Here is a 21628-nt window from a genome sequence, read left to right on the forward strand (position 1 = left end):
AGCATTTCAGAGTTATGAACAACCTCCATTCCTGGGGCATTCATAACTCTGAGGTTCTACTGTAATAAAGAGAACTTCTGAGAAATAGTGGCATATTGCATGATTATTCCTCAAACATACACCCAAACAGCTGTTAAATCAACACTGCAAACAGAGTTGATATTAGATTCATAGCACCACTGAGCAAGAGATTTTGATGATAGCATGATTCATTTGTATCAAAGACAAGTTGTCAGGTGTTTTGGCTGTTGAGATATATTTAATGAACTAAGAGGAAAAGCATTGAGACAAAAGCCACAGGAATGATTCATAATGAAACAGCAAGTGATAAACGAGGTTGATTTCCAACTCAGGATATTTTGTGTGCAACTGCATTTGGCAGTTGCTTTAGTTTTAGAAGAGAAACCTAAAATTGCAATGAAATGCCAAGAAACCATTTTTGGAAATGTAGCACAAACATGCTGGTCTGATGCATTCTAACCGTGTTATTAAAGAATATTTATAATTATTGAATACACAAAAGCATTTAGTAAAAATTTTATTTTAAATGCAGCTATGAATCAGTACTCACAAGTGTTACAACATATATTTTACAGAGATTTTTACAATAAGACATATCTTTGTATACATGCTGGCCCCATTTTTTTCCACAAATACTCAAAAGGAATAATAATAAGCAGTCAGCTCCAAAAAAGAAAACTTTGGCATGTGTACAACGTTTAGTTAACAAAAATAAACAGTAGCAGATCTGAGTCAGAAAAAACTCACATTTTTGCTTAACTTCACAGCACCGTTTAATCAGGGATTAAACCTACCTGCACTATAAACTACCTGGTATTAAAGTGATCAAACTTATTTCAGCCTGACAAAAATGTTATGAAAAATTGGTGGCGCACTAAGTTAAAAGAACAGCCTTTCAATGCTGGAGACATCTGGGTTATCAAACAGTTTAGGCCACAAGTGAAAATCTGTTTGGCGGTCACATCTTTGCAGTTAGCTGTTTGTCCACCCTACTGAACTATACTACTTGACTCAACTAGCAGTCTCTACTCAGGAGTAGGATAAGGAAGAATATTTCAAGTCAGGACTGAAGTGCACTGTTGGAGTAACAAAAAGAGGAGGGAAAGTTGCACACGGCCCCTCTGTTCTACCTTGGGTCTCTGTCACTGCGACTGGTCACGTACATAAATACCAAATTCATCCAAATCCCGAGGAAAACCAAATTTGCAACGCCTTTCTTTCTGCTATACGGTCACTACTGCTTCTATATTAAAATCAGAATCCATGAAAATCATGGATAATCAATAATGACCAGCCCCGTTTGAGACAAATTATTCATAATTCTCCAAATAGTTAAAAGAAACAGTATCTGTACAATTTTTCCAGAACTACTGTAGATGCACATACTTTATTATGTAGTAATGGCAAAATACTTCCATAGACACCCTTGCATTTCTAAACAGTAGAGTAATACCAGGCTTGAATTTAGAGATTTTGCAGCAATTGTTGCAGAGGAACAGACGTATGGTAAGTCATCCTACAAATATCAGACGCTATTGTACACATCAGAATATATAATTCAAATGATGTTCTCCAGTAAATCAGAATACACTTTGGTATTATTTATAGGGTTTTCTGCTAATTGTTAGCGATCCAAAATGGACAACTGCAAGAGAGTAGAGTGGCAGAAAAGTACTACTGTAACACCAGTCAGAATTATAGTGACTACTTCTTATTCCTGGGCTTTAACTCTTCTGCTGCATTACGCAGAAAAATGTAGTTTTTCTTTTGTGGATTATAAAATTCATGGCCCTAAAAAAAGAGAAAAAGTTAACCATATTTATCTCACTCCAAGTATCAACTTAATCTTGAAATACAAGAAGCTGAACATAATGTCAATTTGATTTAGTGAGACTTTACAATTGAAAGATATGGACTTTTAAAGATCAGATTTACTATGCAACCCAAGGGAAATATTGGTGTGTGTACACTATAATTAGAAACAGTTCACTATTCAAGGCAACTTTCAAAACAGGTCCTTTTTAAGTTTAAAGTGAGTGAACATCCCTTAAACTTTGCTTTATATGCAAAATTCAAGTATTTTGAGAGTTAAGGGAAGAAAAAAGGTTGTTCTAGACAGGGTAAGAATGGAAAAAAGGAGACATTATGAAGGTACTACAGCCTTACTGTATATTCTCTGTCTTTTGAGCCAAACAAAAGAGCCACATTTTCATATAGGGAAACACAAGGGCCACATGCAATTATACAATTACTTTCATTCATCAATTATGAATGCAAACCTAGTATTCTGCATGTGAAAACAAATAAGTGTCAATACTTATCAAGTGCACACACCCATTGCAATAACATCATGAATAATTCATGTGTTAAAATGCACACAGACCTTATGCTCTTGCCCTGGACTATAACAATAAAAGTAAAATTATAGTGTTTCCCATCCAACAAGACCATAAAGCACAATAGTAAACTGAACTACATACAGAGATCGCTTTATCCACAAATGAACTCCTGAGATGTGACGTGCCACTGTTTAACAGTGAAGAGCAAAACTCCAACAGTTCATAACAGGAAATGAAAGATACTTCATCAAATTTAAAATACAGCACAAGGTATAATAGGAAGAATAATGCTACTGTAAACAACCTATTAGTATTGGTTAGATTTCAACCTCAAATTCCTTTTTCAAACTACTAATTGTATTGTCTTGTGCTGTGATTCTTTCAGATCTCAGTATCTTAGAGCCGAGTTCGTACTGGGAATGAAGACCTCAAACCACCACCAAAAAGCTGCAGGAAGTGGTATTGAAAATTAAGTACATGGCACTCACCCACCTGTTTAATAAAAGTACCAGTATCCCAGCATAGTTTTTAGCAGTGCTCTAAGTGTGTTCTTTGAAAAAGATGCAATCACAGTATCAATTTTACTTATGGCATGATCCCAGGGCACTTTTAAAAAAGTAGGTGTGTTAGATTTCACATTTGGAACAAATTCCAAAATCAGGTAACTATGTTCAATCTATATTCAGTTGGCTAAGTATTCTTTGTTTCTTGGCCTGAACAATTATGTATTGATTCTGTGCTATGTTTCATCTGAGAGGTGGCTAAAATGATTCCTAATCAACCTCTTCCCAATCTCTCAGATGTATTTGGAAGCCTTTAATACCTGTGAAGAACTTTGAGACTCTCAGATGAAAAAGACTATTGAAATACTGTCCTATTAGTTCACAACCACTGGTATGAATTTAAACGTTAATCCTTCTTACCTTTGACCAGTCATAACTGGAAGCATATGCAAAAATATTCCCATTGTGGTTAAAACAACAGGCAGATATCGGCTGGTCAAGCTGTTCTGATGTTTTTAGCTTTGTTCGTGCATCTTTATCCCAAAAGCTGAATCTACCATCAGATCCTACAGTTGCAAGGGTGCCATGGGCAGGATGAAATGCTATCCCATTTACCTGCAGAGTCATACAAACCATCACATAAAACAACCAACAATACAAATGAGGTGGAGTTTCACAATGCATAAGCTACTTAGGAAGTGTAAAGATTTTGTGTGTCTGTTTACATAATTTAAATTAGAACTAGTGAATTTTATTCTTGAAAAAAATTTTTGCAAAAAATCATGTGTTTTTCCTGACCAGCTATAATTTAAATACAAATTCCCATTAGAGAACACAGTAATTCCCTTGGTGTTGAACAGATTCTTGAGCAGATGCTTAATGAGTAGTATATTTCTCCATAAACAAAAATATAGGCATAGAAAAATATATTGAATGCATTGTCGTAATAAGTCTTAATAGAAAGTTAGCCAATTTGTAGGTTTTTTTGGTCATTTTTTTAACAAAAGAGCAGAGTACTTTGCCTGCTCCTATTTTAATATTTGCATGTGACAATTTCTCCTCTAAGCAAAAGTAGAACTCTTTAGGCACAAGAAAAGGTCAAAGAAAAGAGAATTTATGGTGGATTTCGTACAAAATTGTATATTATGCATATGTAGATTCTAATCGCACTATAAAAATGATGCAATAATATGTGCTTAATACTTACAGCATAGATATCCTGAGGTGCTGATGTATTTGTTCCATTGGAGCGATGACATTTAAAAGTGAAGTTATCTTTGGCTCTGAAAAGAAAGATATTCCTTCACATTTTCTTAATTTCAAAATGAACAATATATAATACAGAGTATTTTTAAAATCACACTTACGGATTTGGTGGGTTGATATAATGAATAGCTACCCTTCCTTCAATACTTCCAAGGGCAAATCCAGTAGGTTTGTTCACTTTGTCTTTAAAAATAGCAACACAGCGATGCTAAATTTGAGAAAGATACAGAACATTTTAGACAGAAGCTTAGGGCCAGATTTTCTAAACATTGCCTTTCTATGGGGGCCCAACACACTGCATGTACTAACACAGCATGGAGAAAAGCACATACAATATTAGAAAATGGGTCAAAGCCCCTCTAAAAATTTGGACCTGAATATGTACATTTCTGAATTCGCTTGGGGTCAGCAGCAGACATTTCCTCAAAATGAACACAACAGCTTTCCTCCTTCACCAAGGCATTAAACATACAAAAATATTTTGATTAGGTGATGACTAAATTTGAAAAATTTTGAGAAATTCCATGTCCTAAACTGTACATTAATATTCTGATGAAAAATACTAGTTTCTAACAAAATACCATCAATCCTGCTTCCCTGTTATGCAATACAGTACTGGATTACAGTGTTAAAGCATTATAGCCTTGTTATGCACAAACAGGAAGAGGGGAGACTGACATTTTGGACCAAAATTAAAAACAAAGAAACTGAACGGTGACCTGATCCTGCAAGTCTTCGTCTCCATGGATGCCAAAATGTGCTTGCAATGGGCTTGCAGGATCTGTCCCATTAAGCTGAACTGTAAAGTTTTGTTTAGTTTTAAACTACAACAGTCACTGATTTTAGTTGTAAATATTCAGATATATTTCATTAAAATATTTTTATGTATAGTCTTTCACTGTTCCTTATTCCTACAAAGAAAGCCAGTCAAATTACTTCACGTGAAGTAAATCCAGAAGGAGGAGCAGTAAATCTTTTAAAATTTACTAAATTCCACGTGTTTTCAAGAAACCTTTTTCAATTCAAGTCATCCACTTGGAAGGAGATATGTATGACAGAGTTGCAGAATACGCAGTGTTCTTATAAAACATATCAAAATATTGAAAGTCTAAGTGTTCTCAGGTACACAAGCTATACTGAGAAAGCAGTTTTAAAATATTAATTTTTTTGGAAAAGAATCCAAACCACCATTTTTATCTGCTGCATGAATAAGCTTGTAATAAATATAATTAATTATTTACCTGGTGTTTAAGTGGAGATTCTATTCTTCTAAATTCAGAAGGCTGATTCTCTAACTGGTACACTATCAAACCCCTTTCTGCAGTGGCCACAACTGCCATGGGATGCACCTGGATAAGGATGAGAGAGGCAGGTTGGAAGAGACCAGGCTACATTAATTTCACAACAGAGAATTCTAACTCCTTCAAATTAATTATTTCATCCAAACCCTTCAAAAAGTCAATTCAAAGGAGCAAGACTGTTAGTTCTGGTAGAAGGGGACCTATAGACTGAAAATTCTATCTGCAGAAAAGGTACAGCAAGGGCAGTAGTAGCACAGGCTTCTTCCAACGTGAAACAAATTCTGATATGGGCAAGGAAGTGAGGGCAGCTCAGATTCAGTGTCAATTCTATTTTTGGCCCCTCTGCTCTTAATGCCAAGAAGGCCACAAATAATGCTTCATATGAAGAGAATGTCTATCCACCAGGAACTAGACTGAGACCAAACAAATGATCAAAGACTAACATGGGCTGGTTTCCCACAACCTAGGTATCAGGGGCTATGAATCCATTAATCCTCAGCCATCTAGTTCCCACAAATTTCATTTTTGTGAAAAAGGAGTTTATTTGTGGCTTACCACATCAGCACAGTAGCATCTTTCAGGCAGTTGTAATGTCATCATAGGAGTTGGCGATCGTGTATCCCAGAACTAAGAGACACAAGAAAACCAATGGATTTGAAAGACTTGATGGCAAAAGAAATTCTTCAAATATTCCATACAAGTATTAGGAAATACTGCAACTGATTATTTTTGCACAAGTAAGCCTGGCCACATTAATTTGTTTCACTTCTAGCCAGAGACAGATAAAACACTCACTTTCTTAGTTCTACAAATGATCACCAATAAGAGTGATCTCTTGATTTTTTCAAATAAGGATATTTCAGCAAAATTAATAGCAAACAGTTCCCGTTCTACGCATATTAGCATAGCATAAAAACAATTATTAGGTACAAATTTCATACCTTCAAAGTTTTATCCCAACTTCCTGTCATCACACAGCTATAATTTGGTGCTTTAATCCAATGGACTGTCTTAACAGGGGCTTCATGCTGAAGGAAAAACAACCAAGAACAATGCATCTAAATTTTTTTAAATCACAGCCTGTATCACTTCTTGGTTGTGCATAGCAAAAGAATGGTATAAATGTAGGATGTAAGTGTTTACTAAATCACCGCTACAACAAAAATTTGTATGCTTCACCACAACTAAACTGTAAAAAAAAGTGAACATTTTCACATATTTAATTTCATACACTGTAAAGACTTTACATTAAGCAACAAAAATAAGTGTTTCATATTAGAGTAAAAATTTCCATTAAAGTTAAATGTAAATGTCAAAGTTTCTGACTCTTAACAGTACACTTATGAAGTCAATACCCTCACGAACTCAACAATTACATGTAAAATCTTTTTTCCTACGATCTTAGTGCTGATTCAAAATCTTTGTAAAAAAGATTGGAGAGTGGAACATACTATCACTGAAACAAGGCAAGAAAACAGCACAGGAGACTTGGTAACTGAAACAAAGAAAGTAAAGTGGAGCCAAAATAGGGTGGAGAAGCAACACTGGGTAATCAAAGGTGGAATCAGTCTGCAGCTGAGTGCTACGGAGAGGCCTTAAGGCAGTGGTCTCCGAACTGCGGGGCAGCACGGAAGAACATTTGGGGGTGGGGAGGATATGTGGCAGAGCCTGGGCCAGCCCCACATGAGATGGGGAGGGAGCACCGCCCAACCCCACTGTGCTCCCACCTCAACTTCGGCCTTGGTCCCCAGTTCCTGGCCCTGCTCCCCGGCCATGCTTCCATGCCCTCTGGCTCTGCTCCCAGTCACTGTCCCCCGGGGGGGGGGGGGACGAGAGGGGGGGACGGCGCGACACAGACCCAAGAAGTTTGGGGACCACTGCCATAAGAGATGGGAATTCTCAAGGGTATACAAGGCTTTTGCCTAAGATTTGAATTACCTAGGTCCCAGTAATCATCAGTTTCCTTCACCTTAAAATTTAGCTAGCAATTAGACAGGCACCCTCCTCACACTATTCTTCATATAACAACATCTAATTGGAAAATGTTGAGTGTTATTTTAAATTGGCCAGTAAAGATTCCTTTTTTTATAGATTAATTTAAAAGAAGTGAAGCTTTATTGACTCTCTTGATGGAAAGAACTTGGGGATTACTTACCTGTGCAATCTGTATGGCCTGGTTACTGTTGAGATCCCACATTTTGGCAGTTTTATCACAAGAAGCAGTAAATACTTTACTCCCATCCTAAAATGAGAGAAAAATCATTCCATTTAATAATTTAAAAAGATTAAATGTTAACTGGATCACAGTACATGTAATTTTATGCTTGTAATATCCAACACCCATTAAAGAATTGCTGGGCCTGATTCTCCACTACCTAGTTTTTATGTAGTCATTTAATAAAATGGGTATGTAAATAATACTATTCTGAAAATATTTGCATATGAGAAAGTGACTATATTCAGGCAAGGTAATGGAGAATCAGACCAACTGCCCACAAAACCATAGCATCTAAATCACTAACTTAATCACATTATGTAATTTTACTGTATATCACTATTTATCTGTACTACCATAATTTAGTAACACGTTGAGACTGCCATCCAGATGAACTGACTGATATTGCCCTGTGCTTATTGCAAAAGTCCAAAATTCTACTTCAAACCTTTCTCCTAATTGTTTTCTACAGTCTTAGAAATATGCAATACTTATTCTAATCAAATAGTGGGCACATAAGATAATATGCCCCCCCCCAAAACTGAGAAGCATCTTAGATCTCAAAGAAATGGCATTTTTTAAAAAAGATCATAGCAAACAACATGCCAACATTCCACTGTTTTCCTTTTTTCAATACTTACAAAATATTGTAGAAAGGAATGTACTGACACTGGTATTTACTAACTTTTAACAAGTAGTTTGGATTGTTCAAATCATAACCATGTCGTTTCAAACTGCCACAATAGTCTACTCTTGTGTAAGGAAGTTTCACATATTAATTTAAACAAAACCCTAAAAGTAATTTATGCTCAAACACAAAACAGTGAGAGAAGAACAAAAAGTGTTAATTAAAACTGAAATTGTACAAAATTCAAACTATGAATGGGAATGAAACAAAGCAAACTCTGCAATTATGCTTAAAATAGTAGTATTTGAGGGTGAAATTCACTGTAGTACATACGACTTAGACAAGGCTTTCTGTACTATAAAAAAATTAATGAAAACTGTACTAGCTATTAACAGCTTAAAACAATCTCCTGCCATTGCATCTGCATGCCCACGTAGTAGTCTAATTTAGTAATACAAATGAACCATGGATTTAGATGACAGAAGTCTATGCTACAATCATAGGATGTATCTATATTTTAAGTTTGTGTGTGTTTTGAAACCAGAATTAAAGATATTTGTTTTCTGAATACAGTTACCAATTTCCTGGAAAATAGTTTTTGAAACAAAGGAACGTACATCACTCCAACACACATCTAGCACAGGCCCTGTGTGCATCTGCTGAGCTTTCGGAATAGTCTGTCCATTATCTTGAACTTCCCAACACCGAACCTATATGAAAAGATGCTCATATCAATTTAGTGAATATATTACTATTGTTTCAGTACCAAGGAATGTGCTAGGTGTCTCTTAGAAACAAGACACTGTGTCTGCCCTGAAGAATTTACCTTTACTTAACACACTGAATTTAGATGGAGGGGAAGAAGTGAAGAGGTAAGACAACAGTTACAATCGTCATCTGTAACACTTTCTAATTTTGCCTTTGATGTCAGCAACACTGCAGAGCATTCCCTATACTTAGCAGTGTACATTTAGAGTAACTATGGATATCTTATTATCCACTGGTAATCTAATAGCATCCACATAAGTGGATAATCCTTTTTCAAATTCTACCAAGCTTTTGGCTTAAACGATGTCTTGTGGCAACGAGTTTCACAGAATAAGCATTGAGTAAAGGAAGATTTCCTCTTATCAGTTTCTTTTGCTGAACATCTCATTGCTCTTGAATTATGAGAAAGGATAAATAGGAGCACCTATTAAGAATTCAAATGCTAACGAGATTCATGAATTGTCTTTAATTACTGAACATGTTTTGGAAAATCATTAACTCCCTTCACTCAATACTTACTGTTTAATCTAAATTAAACTGGTAACTACAAGATCTTTGATACTGGGCTGAACTTTGTCTAGTCCAGCAGACTCCAAGCTTTTTAACAGTGTGGACTACATCTTAACAGAGAGATTGATTTGTGGACCATGTTCCATTCCATTCAGAATTGCACAGATCACTCACCTCCTACTGGTAATCTAATAGCATCCACATGGCAACTATACCAACTGTTCACTTTGAAAACGAGTATTAGGGAAGTGTGTTGGCTGGGAGCCAGCACTATGAGACTTAGGGGATATCTACACTGCCGTGGCAGCATGCATTGATGCAGTTGATGGGATAGTGCTCTCCTATTGACTGAATTAATCCACCGCCCTGAAAGGCAGAAGGTAGCGTCGTGGGAGACACTCTCCTTTTGATATACCATCGTGAAGACGCCATGCTGTGTAGACGTAAGTATGTCAACGTGAGATAGGCTAGTTACGTTATGTAACTATGTCACTGTTTGCCAGAAGCTGGGCATGGGTGACAGGGGATGGATCACTTGATGATTACCTGTTCTATCCATTACTGTTTAAACACTTGGGATTGGTCACTGTCGGAAGACAGGATACTGGGCTAGATGGACCATTGGTCTGACCTAGTATGGCTGTTTTAACGGGTCACTGGCTGTCCACAGACCAGTTTGGGAAACTGGAGATCTGTTGAAATTCCAACCTCTTACAGCAATACTCTGAATCATAAGTTGTATCTGCATATCATACAACAACTGTATGAGGAAGGGATATGGAGAGGTTATTTTTCTTCCGTATAGTGAAAGCGGCAGACAAATATAACAAACACCTTTGGTACAGAGAGATTAATCCTCTCTACAGATATACAAATTGGACTAGCTGTTATAAAGCACAGAATCAAGTAGTAAAAGTCATTCCCTTGAGCTGAAATTTAAATGACACTGTGATCTTGAAATGCTGTCAATTTCAATAAATTAATTAAAAGATTTCAGGTACTATGACTGCCCCTTGCCAATTTACATGTTTCCAGAACCGTATTTCTGGTTTTTAAAAGTTATTTTCTGTGCCCTATATATGTACAAAGACACAAAGAAACTAAGGGAAAAATAACTTTTCAGATGAAACAACAAAACATGTTTTAGGCAAACTGCTGTCAATTATGTAAGTTAAGGAAACTGGGGAAAAAATGGCTCTTTTCCTCTAATCTTTAAACTACAGTAATATTAGGCATAACTTGTAACAACAAAAATAGCTAAGTGTGTATCAGGCAGAAGAGATTTAAACTGTGTCCCTTTTACAGACCATGGTCACTAAATACTTACATCATTTGCCCAGGATCCTGCAATAAGGAAGTTACCCGGCAATGTTAGTGGACTGAAAGCTAAACAACCAATGCTGTCGTCAGGGGGGGATGTAACTTCAATATCCTGTAAAGGGCAAAGAAAATTACACATATTCATAAATCGTAGAACTTCACAATGTCTCCTACTCATAGTGCAAATTAGTAAAGTGCTGAGTTTGGCAAACTATATAGTACATGAAAAAATATTAAAAAGGCAACAATAATGAATCACAAGTGTACTTTATTTATTTTGACAAATGTCATTTAATTATAATTTATAATAAACTATTAAGTTTATTGCTGATATAAGTAGGGAAGAAATCACTTGCATGTAGAATAGCAAGTGTTATAGTACAGTTTATTTCTCTTGTAGTTCACTATTATTCTTTGCCTTTAACTTCAAGGTCCTGTGCACCTCAGTTGTGCAGGTTTCCAAAAGACCATACCTTTATAACATATATAATCATTAGAAATGCACACACAATCAAGGTAACTGTGCAGAAAACTGCGTACCAAACTTGTTTGAAAAAATCAGGCCCATTACATTCATTGAAATAACATACTGTCCTATTATATTACTAGAATCCTCTAATAAACACAGAAATGTAATGGTCAAACTATTGCTTGAACCATGCTAGAAGTGTGCCTGTCAATTATTTTTCAATACTGCTATTGGTAGCATAGTTTCCTGAGAACATACAGGATATTATCACCATGCCCATTATAAGGCATGCTAGCCAAGACCATTACACATACTATGCCCATGCCCTACATAGTGCATAGCACTGTTTCTGTGTTAAATTCAATTGCAAACCACATTAGGTTGTAATCATGTTAGACAATGGACAATGGTTTCAAAAAGTTACAACCCATAGTGTGGTTGGGACCTAAATCATCTTCCTTGTGAAGTAGGAAGAGGGATATTCGTAACTACATTTGGTAACAAATCCTGAAACTTCTCAATACTTAGGAAGAAAGAGGTTGGGGGGGGGGGAAGAGAGAGAAAATAAATATATGCTCACTACTGATTCATGGAAAGGAGATCGCCAGATACCTCCTGTTTACATGCAGGGTAATACAAGTACCTTCATGGGGTTGTGATTATCTGTAGCTGTATTGCCAAACATGCTGGTACCACCAGTTCCAAACCCGGAGGTGGATCCAAACAAACTCATCTTGGCCCTGCAAATGACAAGAATTCCCCTTAAAAGCAACAGACCTTTACTGAGGGATATAGGAAGTGTTGTACTGGGTCAGAGTGGTCCATCTAGTTCAGTATCCTGTCTCTGACAGCAGCCAGTACCAGATGCTGCAGAGGAAGGTGGAAAAAAACCACAGTGGACAATTATAAAATAACTTGCCCATAGAAGCAGTTTCTTCATCTCCCTATTATAGAGATATAACATTTTCTTGCAAGTTTCTGCAATGCCCATTCAACTTAAGTGCTGGCCTGAGCCTCAGCTTCACTCCCCCCCACAAAAAAATCTGATTTTGGAGAAGCAACAATTGCTTCAATGAGCAATAACCAGAGTTATGCTTCAGTTAATTGCTTCAGTGAGCAACAATCCCATTGACTATGTCTCCGCACAAGCACAGAGAGCTTTGAAAAATATGACTGCCTTTGTCATTCTCATTTACTTATTTTTAACAACAGCATTTTTGATTATGCCACACCTCAAACACGCTTTGGAAACACGGAGAAGAAACTTCATGAATAAGAGCCAGGACACTGGGGAGAGGGAGAGGGAGACTTTCTAGTCACAGAGGACCACTTGTTGGGGAGCTGGCTAATGAACACTGACAGAGTTCGTCCAGTCACCGGTGCACTATAGCCACGGGGGGAGGGAGGGGTGTGTGTGTAAAAACCCATCGTTTCAATGGGTTTATATGTCTGGGGAGCAGTTCAGGTTGAAGCAGGGGAACATCAGGAGGGAAAATGGGGACAACCGGGCAGGGAAGAAGGGCCAGGCTGCTGGGTGTCATGGGAGCTGGTAGGGGAGCAGCTGGCAAAGGGCAGTTGCTGGCTGACGGGAGGCAGCGGGGGGCAGCGGGCCAATAGTGAGGTGCCCATGGGAGGGCGGGTGAGCGGCGAGCCCTGGAGGGTGGCAGGGAGGGAGGCGCTGAGGAGCCATGGGGGCAAGACTAGGCCTGCCCCCGTGCTGGCCGCTCCGCACTTACCCACGAGCCGGGCGACGAGCCTGCTTCTGAGGGAGCGTGGAGAGCGGGAAGGGCGCCTCGGCGCGGGGGAGGCGGGACGAAAACCGGTCAGGCGCTGTACAAGCAGCTCACATTTGGCCGAGCCGGAACACAGGCCGCCTTCCCACCGCGCATGCGCCCCGCGGAGTTGCGCTCACGGAGGGCGCGCGCATCTATTCGGGAAAAGGGGCGGGGCTGACTGTGAAGTATCCTGGGTGGGGCGCGGAACGGGAGCGCGCGGCAGCTGTAGGTGGCCATAGGCGTCATGTGGGGCAGTAACGGGATCACGTGACCAGGCACATTGTGAGGGAGGCCTGGAGACGGAAGGGTGCACGGCCCTCTCTCTGTGCACTGGCCTACGGTGTTGGCGGGCGGGTGGCAGAGCTATTAACAAGGCGGATTACTGGTCTGGGGCGCACGGTGCATGCTGTAGAAGGCCGGGGGGCTCCTCTCTGCTATTCATTTGCCATCGAAAAGGAAAGCTATTATTAGCCTGTGTTAAGGATTCACATAACTGGAGGAGGGACCCCACAGACAATAGACTGGCACCACATAAAAAGGTGCATCTGATCACTTACATACCTTCGCCCAAAAGGCTGGAACAAACGTTTAAAGACCCCAAAGGTGGCAGCATACTGAACGAGAATGTACTTAAATGGTTCACGCCTTCTTAAGAATAACTGGCAGGTTAGACTGTGTTGGGCTGGTGGAACAGGACCAGCTGAGTTGGGATGGTTATATCAAGCGATATAGGGCAGGAAATGTGCCACATCAGTTGCCAGCTAGAGAAAAAGGGAATTTTGATTATAAAAATTAGTCAGTTTAGGCTTTCAGTTATCTGGTAGTGACAAAAATGAATCACTTGCCAAATAAGTTAGGACCTGGATAAAGTTGCCATCAACTACACTGCAGCCTCAGGTGAAGCTTTGTCTACAATCTGGAAGGATGGATAAAAGATCAAACCTCTCCTAGACTGTGAACTTGCAGATGTTTACGTTCTTAACTGAGCATATGAATTGTCACATTGCTTAGTCTTAGGCGTGTGCCTAAGTATTAGCAGGATCAGGACCTTAGTACTATTATCTATATGTAACTACTCTCACACCTTTATTACAGCTACTGATTAAACAAGACACCAGTGCATTAATTTTCTGGTTCTAGGCTATTTTTGCAGCTAAAACAGCTGGACACTTGAAGCAATGCTAATGGCAGAGTGCTACAATGCAGCAGAACTAAGCTACGCTACAGTATGTGCAAAGAAATGTATTGGTAATGTAATGCTATTTAAAAATAAAAGAATAAATGATATAGTCTACAGGTGTTTTTCTTTGTCAGTACTAATTTCATGTACTGTATCTTAAATTGAAGTTCTACTCTGAAAAGTGACTAAAAACAGCATCTTCTTATTCATGGATTCCAAAGTCCGAAGGGACCATTATGATCATTTAACCTGATCTCCTTTATAACATGGACCATAGAACTTCCCCCTCCAAAATTCCTAGCACATATCTTTTAGAAAAGCATCTAGTAGAGTCACTCTCTTTGCATTCAGTGGTATATAAATACTTGTAAAACTTATTTTTTGTCACTGCTGCTTTTTATTACTGTGAGCATTTTAGAACCAACACAACTAAGAGTGGGCTATGGATTCTATTGTCCTATACATCATCAATAGAATTGTTTTCTAAATTCTAATCAGTAACAAATGCTTGCTCACTTGTGCATTGCAATGGGGGTGTAGTAACTGAGGGGATAATTTGGCCTGCAGAACCTTTCCTGTTGCAAATGTGTAAGAATGAAAAAGCCCATCTTGAGTTTTTGATCTCAGCTTGGGTTTATGGAGTTGGCAATTAGAAAATCCATCTCTTTATCTGCAAGCTAACCACATTTGTTATGGATTTATTTATAAGGAATATGAAACGCCATATTTATTGTAGTTTTCAGAGCAGGATTGTACCTTAAAAATACTAATTTAAACTACTTCACTGTCTTCAAAAGTAAAACATCAGAAGTCACATATTTAGTTTGATTGTGCTTTAAAGTAGACTGTGAATTAACTCTGACACAAATTTAAACAAATATAACTTTTTTATTTCTCCCCACAAAATAAATTTCAATATATTTTTAGGGATAATACTTTTACGGTTGGAATTATTGTTACAGTTTTGTACAGTAGCCACAAAATGAAAAGGAAAAATTGTATTTAAAATGTTTTCATGTTCTTATGGTACACTAGGGAAAAAACAGTCAAAACTGCAAAAAAATTAAACCATAGGCATAATTTAAAAAATTGAACAAGGAGTTGAAACAAACCTCTACTGGTTTGAAACTTCACTGAATAGATAGAACAATTGCCAGAAATTATGCAATTTTATGCAATTTTTGTAAATAGTGGCTTATATCATAATAGCTCCAAAATAAATCCACATCAGGAAACAGTTGATCTAAAACTAAATATTTATATCCATCCACCAAATTGCAATTTGTTTGGTAAATACACTCTGGAAAGGTAATCTGATGAAAGAGAAGTCAAAGCTTGAATTTCAGCCTTCATTTTAGATGTTGCCATAATTGCCATCTGAAAAAGAAAAAACTGTAAATTAATGTAATATTGAGAAAGGCCTGACCCATAGGGTGAAATAATTAGATGTTTAAATTACATTAGATTTGATTAATATTTATCATAAGGAGATGTGCTTTCTATTGTGCAGCACATAGTAGCAAAATCATAGCAATTCATACAACAGGGCAGTGTAAATGGAAGGGGAAAGCACACAATATGTTTTCCCACTATGTAACCACTATATATTATATCTGCATGAACTGTGCTTTGTGGTCTAAAATATGCAGGCCAAGACTAAGATGTAGGTGGAGGTTAAGTAACTGTTTCACATGATATGTTCCCCCTCTCAAGAGATGTAATTTATTCTGCAATATTCAGAACAGCAGTAAATCCCTTCTATAACATATGACCATCAGATGGCCAATAGCAACACAGCCTACCATGCTGCCAGCTCCGTGTTGGGGCGGGATTTGGGAAATATGAAGCACATTAGCATAGAGAAAACCTGCATGATGGTTCTTAATCCTGACCACTTCCTTTTCTGCTGTGTTCAGAGCTCACCATAGCCAAGAGGGAAAGCATTGGGGTGGATAGGTTTTGCCCTTTAGGGATTAAGAAACAGAAAACAATATCATTTATGCATACTTCTTTTTTCCACATTGGTTGGCAAGCCACATAAAGTCTCTTCTGCATACTGGCGAGTTTATTTTGATCTTGTTTAGTAAGTGGAATCAAAGCATCTTTGCGTATATTTAATCTGAAAAAAGCAGATAAAAACGTTAGCCTGCTTAATATTTTTTTAAAACTACATATCGTTAAATTACTTTAATAAATTACTTAAATTACTATTTCAAACCATGAAAATGCTCTATAACATAAAAAATAACAATATAATATATAATATAAAATAGGTTTATTGAGAGCAGAATCAACCAGCTAATTGTCTTTTCTTTTGTGGATTTAAGTCAGACAATGTTACATTTACTTTTTGTGATAGAATAGAAGGATAATTATAGAAAATAACTAACCTTTCAATATCAGATGGAAGGAGGCCAAGCCATCTTATAGCCGGAACTGTGAGATGATGGGCTTCAAAAGACATTGACTACAATATAAAATGTCATATATTATCTTCAGTGTCACTTTAATTTGTATTATTTATGTTTGTCTTTGCGAAAATATTTGCACTTTTTAGGTCAGGGTCAAATTTTGTAAAAAGGATGCTAATTCTATTCACAAGTAGAACTCTTTATGAAATTCAAGCTTGTAAGCAGAGATAAGTGGCTGCAATAAGTAAAGTATAATACAGTGAGGGAAAAGGAGGAAATTAAAATCCAGCTGGGAGTACCACTTCCTGCACTCTACCCCAGAACTGTGCAGAGGAGAATCTGTCTCCCCTTAGCCATGAGAACTTGGGTAGAGCAGGTCAGAAACTTAAGTCAGCTGGAGCAGAGACAACCAGATGCAGTATATATTCTGACACTGATGACCTCATCAGATGAGCTGATAGTTTTTACTCTGGACATTCTCTCCTCTGTGCTGATTTTCTGTCCAACTCACTTCCTCTCTTTCTGCATCATGTCTTTGCCTAATTCCACCTGCCTTCCATACTCTCCTCTCTTTCATCTCCTCTCCTCTGTCTCCCCACTCCATGCACTATGATATGCCCTCTCCTTCCCAACAAAACCTCTCCCAAAAATTAAAAATAATAAAAAAACCCAAACAAACAAAAAATCTGGGAACTAACATAACATTCTGTTTGCAGATTATCACACTGTTTACACGTTATATCTCCTTCCTTCATTCTATATCCATCTTGTCTATGTAGACTGTAAGCTCTCTTTAGGGCAAGGACTGTGACTTACTATGTGGACTACATTGCCTAGAACAATGCCACACTGATCTCAGTTGGGGCCCCCTGAGCACTACTGTACCACAAATAATACATAACAATAATATGGACAATTTTGTATAGCAGGCAAAACTTCACATTTTGTCAGATTTAAGAAAATGAAAAATCTGCCATTTTCACGCAATTTCTTTTTGTTATGGCAAAAGACAATTTTTTGTGACTAACAAAAATTTGTTTAAACAAAATGCACTCTCCCCCCAAAACTTATTTCTTAGTATGAAAAGAAAAGAAAAAAAAAGACCCATCCTAACTAGGCTTTAACAGTTCCCATCTCAGCTCCAAGGCTGGATGACAAAATAAGAAAATAGATTTGAAGTGGAAAACAACTATACTCACCACAGATCCATACTTGTAGATGGACATTATTTCTATACCTAATTTACAGAATGCCAAATGTCACATATCTATGTCTACATTTTGGGCATGATTCACCATTGTGTTACTTCAGTTTCATGCTTGTGTAAGCCCGAGTTACACTGGTGTAAAACTGGACTGATGAATCAGGCCCTTTATGTTTTACAATTAGCTTTACAGAATATTGTCAAAAGTTATAAAATCACAAATTTTGATAACATGACACTTACCTCAATATATTTATTATTTCATACCTGTTGTGCATAGGCATAATACAAAAGTAATGGCTACCAGAATCTTGTTATTTTTACATATTGTACCATGTCTGTCACACAAAAAACTAGTATCTCTTACTTTGTCCTAGGGCAACTTAATATAATTCAACAGTGATAGTTTAATCAGTTATTCTAAATTTTCCTACTTTTCATTTAAGACAGTCTTAACATTATTTTAATGATTTTATGTGATAAATGTTCAAATAATTTATACGCATTTTTCCTTTCACAGTTTGATAACGGAACATTATAAGTATTTTCAGGTCTACCTCTTGAAGGTTTTTTCATGTAGACTAGACCTATCTGCCTCCTCTTGGGAAGATGGATTAACTATGGTGACAGGAGAGCTCTCTACCATTGTCATAAAGAGTTTTCATTAACGCACTACAGCAGTGCAGCTGCATTGGTGCAGCTGTACTGATGCAGCATTTTAAGAGTAGACGTGCCCTTAGCGTCCCCTTAAGAAACAACATTTTGGTAACTGTTCCTCAGACAATATCTTTCATTGTTGCTTGTTGGACCCAGGATCTGAGATAGACAAGGTGGGCGAAGTAATATCTTTTATTGGACCAATTTCTGTTGGTGGAAGGAACAAGCTTTCGAGCTTCACAGAATTCTCCTTTAGGTCCTGAATATGTAACTAGAGTGTCACAGCTCAGTACAAGGTAGGGCACATTGTTAACCATAAGGTGTTCATACATGTTGCAAGAAACCACTTCAAATGAAGTGGGCAGTTAACACCTCTGCAGTCATAGGACAAAGGAGGGTTACACATCTCCAGTACTAACAAACAAACAAATTTGTTATCTACAGCCAGGCACTCAGATGCCACAGAATATGCTCCGGGGGGGAGGGAGTCCGGGATACACACCTTCTCACACTTAAAACTGCCTTCACCAAACAAGAACCCTCCATCAGAAAAAGTAGATCACATCATGAAATGAGCCACCTAAATATCCTGAGAGAACCTGCTTCAATACAGAAAATGAACCCCACCAACTGCATACCCCTAGCTGTCACCTTCCATTCCAGTCTGGAACCCGTACGGGGTACCATCAAACAATTACAACTTATAGTTGGTGGGGACCACTTCCCGAAAGAAATCTTTCCTGAACCTCATCTTCTGGCCTTCAAACAACCCCCCAAACTTGCAAAGTTTATAATCAGAAGCAAGCTCCCCACAGACCAGGACACAACAACTCAAAGTGGCACCACACTCTCCAGAAAAACCGATGCAAAACCTGCAGACATATCTCTACCATTACAGTGATCAATACCTGGCACAACACATCTTTCAAGATCTGTGGGTCTTACACATACCTATAACAACTTGTGTATCTCATCCAGTGCATCAAATGCCCAACAAACCACTGTGTGGATGAAACCAGTCACTATGTGGATGAAACCAGTCACTATGCTCTTGAATGAACTCAGATAGAAAAACGATAAAAGACAAAAACACCCTATCATCCATGGGTGAACACTTTTCACAAAGCAATCATTCCATAGCTCACCTATCCTCATCCTCACCTGTCCTCATCCTCAAAGGCAACCTGCACAGCACCTTCAAAAGACAAACATGGGAACTTAAATTCATAATTCTGTTAGACACTAAAAATCATGGTCTCAACAAAGGCAATGGTATTTTGGCTCATTAGAACTATTTGTAACTTCTAATCCTCCTTTGTCCTATAACTATAGGGGTGTTAATTGCCCTCTTCATTTTAAGTGGTTTCTTCTAATATGTGTTAACCCCTAATGTTTAACAATCTGTCCCACCTTACATTTAGCTGTGAGACTCTGGTTATGATTTTCCCTCCAGACTTGATGAAGAGTTCTGTCAAGCTCACAAGCTTGTCTTTTCTACCAACAGAAGTTGGTCCAATAAAATATACTATTTCACCCCCATCTTCCTCAGACAATAGTAAGAACCAACTAGCTCTCAAAAAGAAAGTTATGACAGTTCAAATGGGCATCTCCTATTTTGCAGCCAATGGGTAAAATCCTGATGCCATTGAAGTCAATGGCAAATATCCCATTGAGTTCAGCTGGGCAAAGGTTTCACTCATTGTCTGTGGGAATACACGAAAACTGTTCTTCCAAAACAGAACTATACAGCTATGCAGTCAGGCTATGTTAAAACAGGATATCTAGATGGCTAAGAATATTTTTTTCATAGCTAAATCATATTTTAAATTTCAATCATTCTCTGAACAGTCAGCAGTCTCAGGCACACTTTTTATATTTGGTTCTTTATTGTCCTAAGGAATATTAACTGAATTCCCTTCACTATAGAGTAAAACACTACTATTCTAGTGTTTATTTTCTGTCATTTAACTACTGGCAGTTAGAACATTTTTAGTGAAATGAAATTCTGCCCATCCAATTTCCTTTCTGATTCAATAAATCAGGTTTGAAGCTAAGCTGAGTTGTTTACACTTCAGCATTTTTTGTTTTCCTTCATAAACTGAGTTGCTCTGCTAATCATAACATTAATAATATGACATTAAACACTGGCAAAATATTATTTAAGTTATTCAACATTGCTAAACATTTTAATGTCATGTTTTAATCTTTCTTTTTCACTAAGGGCACTACTCTGAGAAAATTGACCTTCATTTACATTCCACCTCAGTTTTGGTTCAAATCCCAGTTAATTATATTGTATTATTATTGGTAATGGAGACTACTAAATTATAACACACAACAACAGTTGCTGATTTATAGATTTTTTTAGAATGGGATTCCATGATCACACCTAGTTCTGAGCAAAAGGACAGTCAAAACATGGGGGGGTGTCAAGCTCTCCTTCAATGTCTTAGTTTTCACCCGTTTTTCCATTGTACTTCATTTTAAGTTTTGATTATAGGCATTCTAACTATCCTTAGTCATACATTTGTTAAACAAAGCTACACATTAGTTTAGGAAAAGTCACATTTCAAAGAGAAATTACAAAACTACACATCAAGAAGCATGTTCTGAAGTTGAATAATCAGACAAAGCTTCTTAAAGCTTGCTTCCTACTCCAGCAACAAGTTACCTTCCACCAGCTCTCAGCTTCATAGCTTCCTCCCACATCGTCACAGAAATATGGAGACAGTGAAGATTCTGTCATCCATTAGGTCTGACTCTCCCGCCTCCCACATAATGGCAGCAGAAAGACTGCAAAGCAAAAGCTAAGATGGCAACAGGAATAATCCTCATGCTCCATCCCCAATATTCTTTGCAGAAGTGAAAAGGCAAAATGTCATTGTCCACAATGTCTCTATTAAAGTATAGTGAAGATTTAAAGAGAAACAACAAAAAACATTCACCTTTCATCAGCAAAAATGTATAAACCTGAAGAATCCTGAATTTAGATTTGAAATGTTAACTATAGAACACAGTAATCTGCATTTGTATTTTACTCAGATCACATCATATTACTTTC

The 21628-nt window shown here is 37.6% G+C and overlaps 2 protein-coding genes and 1 long non-coding RNA gene across 3 annotated transcripts in view; 1 reads left to right on the top strand and 2 right to left on the bottom strand.

The window, feature by feature from the left end:
- The window catches only part of LOC137157065 (uncharacterized), a 29068-nt gene extending 26184 nt beyond the window's left edge, over nt 1-2884 (top strand). Inside the window, exon 2 of the long non-coding RNA XR_010920990.1 lies at nt 2746-2884. This is a non-coding gene — a long non-coding RNA (uncharacterized lncRNA). The remainder of the gene's footprint in view (nt 1-2745) is intronic.
- RAE1 (ribonucleic acid export 1) lies at nt 522-13269 on the bottom strand. The gene is made up of 12 exons (XM_067554183.1): nt 13077-13269; nt 11984-12080; nt 10879-10983; nt 8891-8983; nt 7586-7672; nt 6372-6458; nt 5986-6057; nt 5371-5478; nt 4231-4337; nt 4071-4146; nt 3284-3478; nt 522-1812 (listed from the first exon to the last, which is right to left on the bottom strand). The coding sequence occupies exons 2-12, from the start codon at nt 12071-12073 to the stop codon at nt 1726-1728; spliced, it is 1107 nt and encodes a 368-aa protein (XP_067410284.1). The 5' UTR covers nt 12074-12080; nt 13077-13269; the 3' UTR covers nt 522-1725.
- A 1958-nt stretch (nt 13270-15227) lies between these two features.
- The window catches only part of SPO11 (SPO11 initiator of meiotic double strand breaks), a 50580-nt gene continuing 44179 nt past the window's right edge, over nt 15228-21628 (bottom strand). The window contains exons 9-12 of the mRNA XM_067554191.1: nt 17906-17943; nt 16686-16762; nt 16303-16414; nt 15228-15672 (exon numbers count right to left, since the gene is read on the bottom strand). Of these exons, the coding sequence (XP_067410292.1) occupies nt 15553-15672; nt 16303-16414; nt 16686-16762; nt 17906-17943 (347 nt within the window). The 3' untranslated portion in view covers nt 15228-15552. The remainder of the gene's footprint in view (nt 15673-16302; nt 16415-16685; nt 16763-17905; nt 17944-21628) is intronic.

This window comes from Emydura macquarii, unplaced genomic scaffold, assembly GCF_026122565.2.
Source record: "Emydura macquarii macquarii isolate MOO-44397 ecotype Brisbane River unplaced genomic scaffold, CSIRO-AGI_Emac_v2 contig_1483, whole genome shotgun sequence".
In the NCBI taxonomy this organism is placed as follows: domain Eukaryota; kingdom Metazoa; phylum Chordata; order Testudines; family Chelidae; genus Emydura; species Emydura macquarii.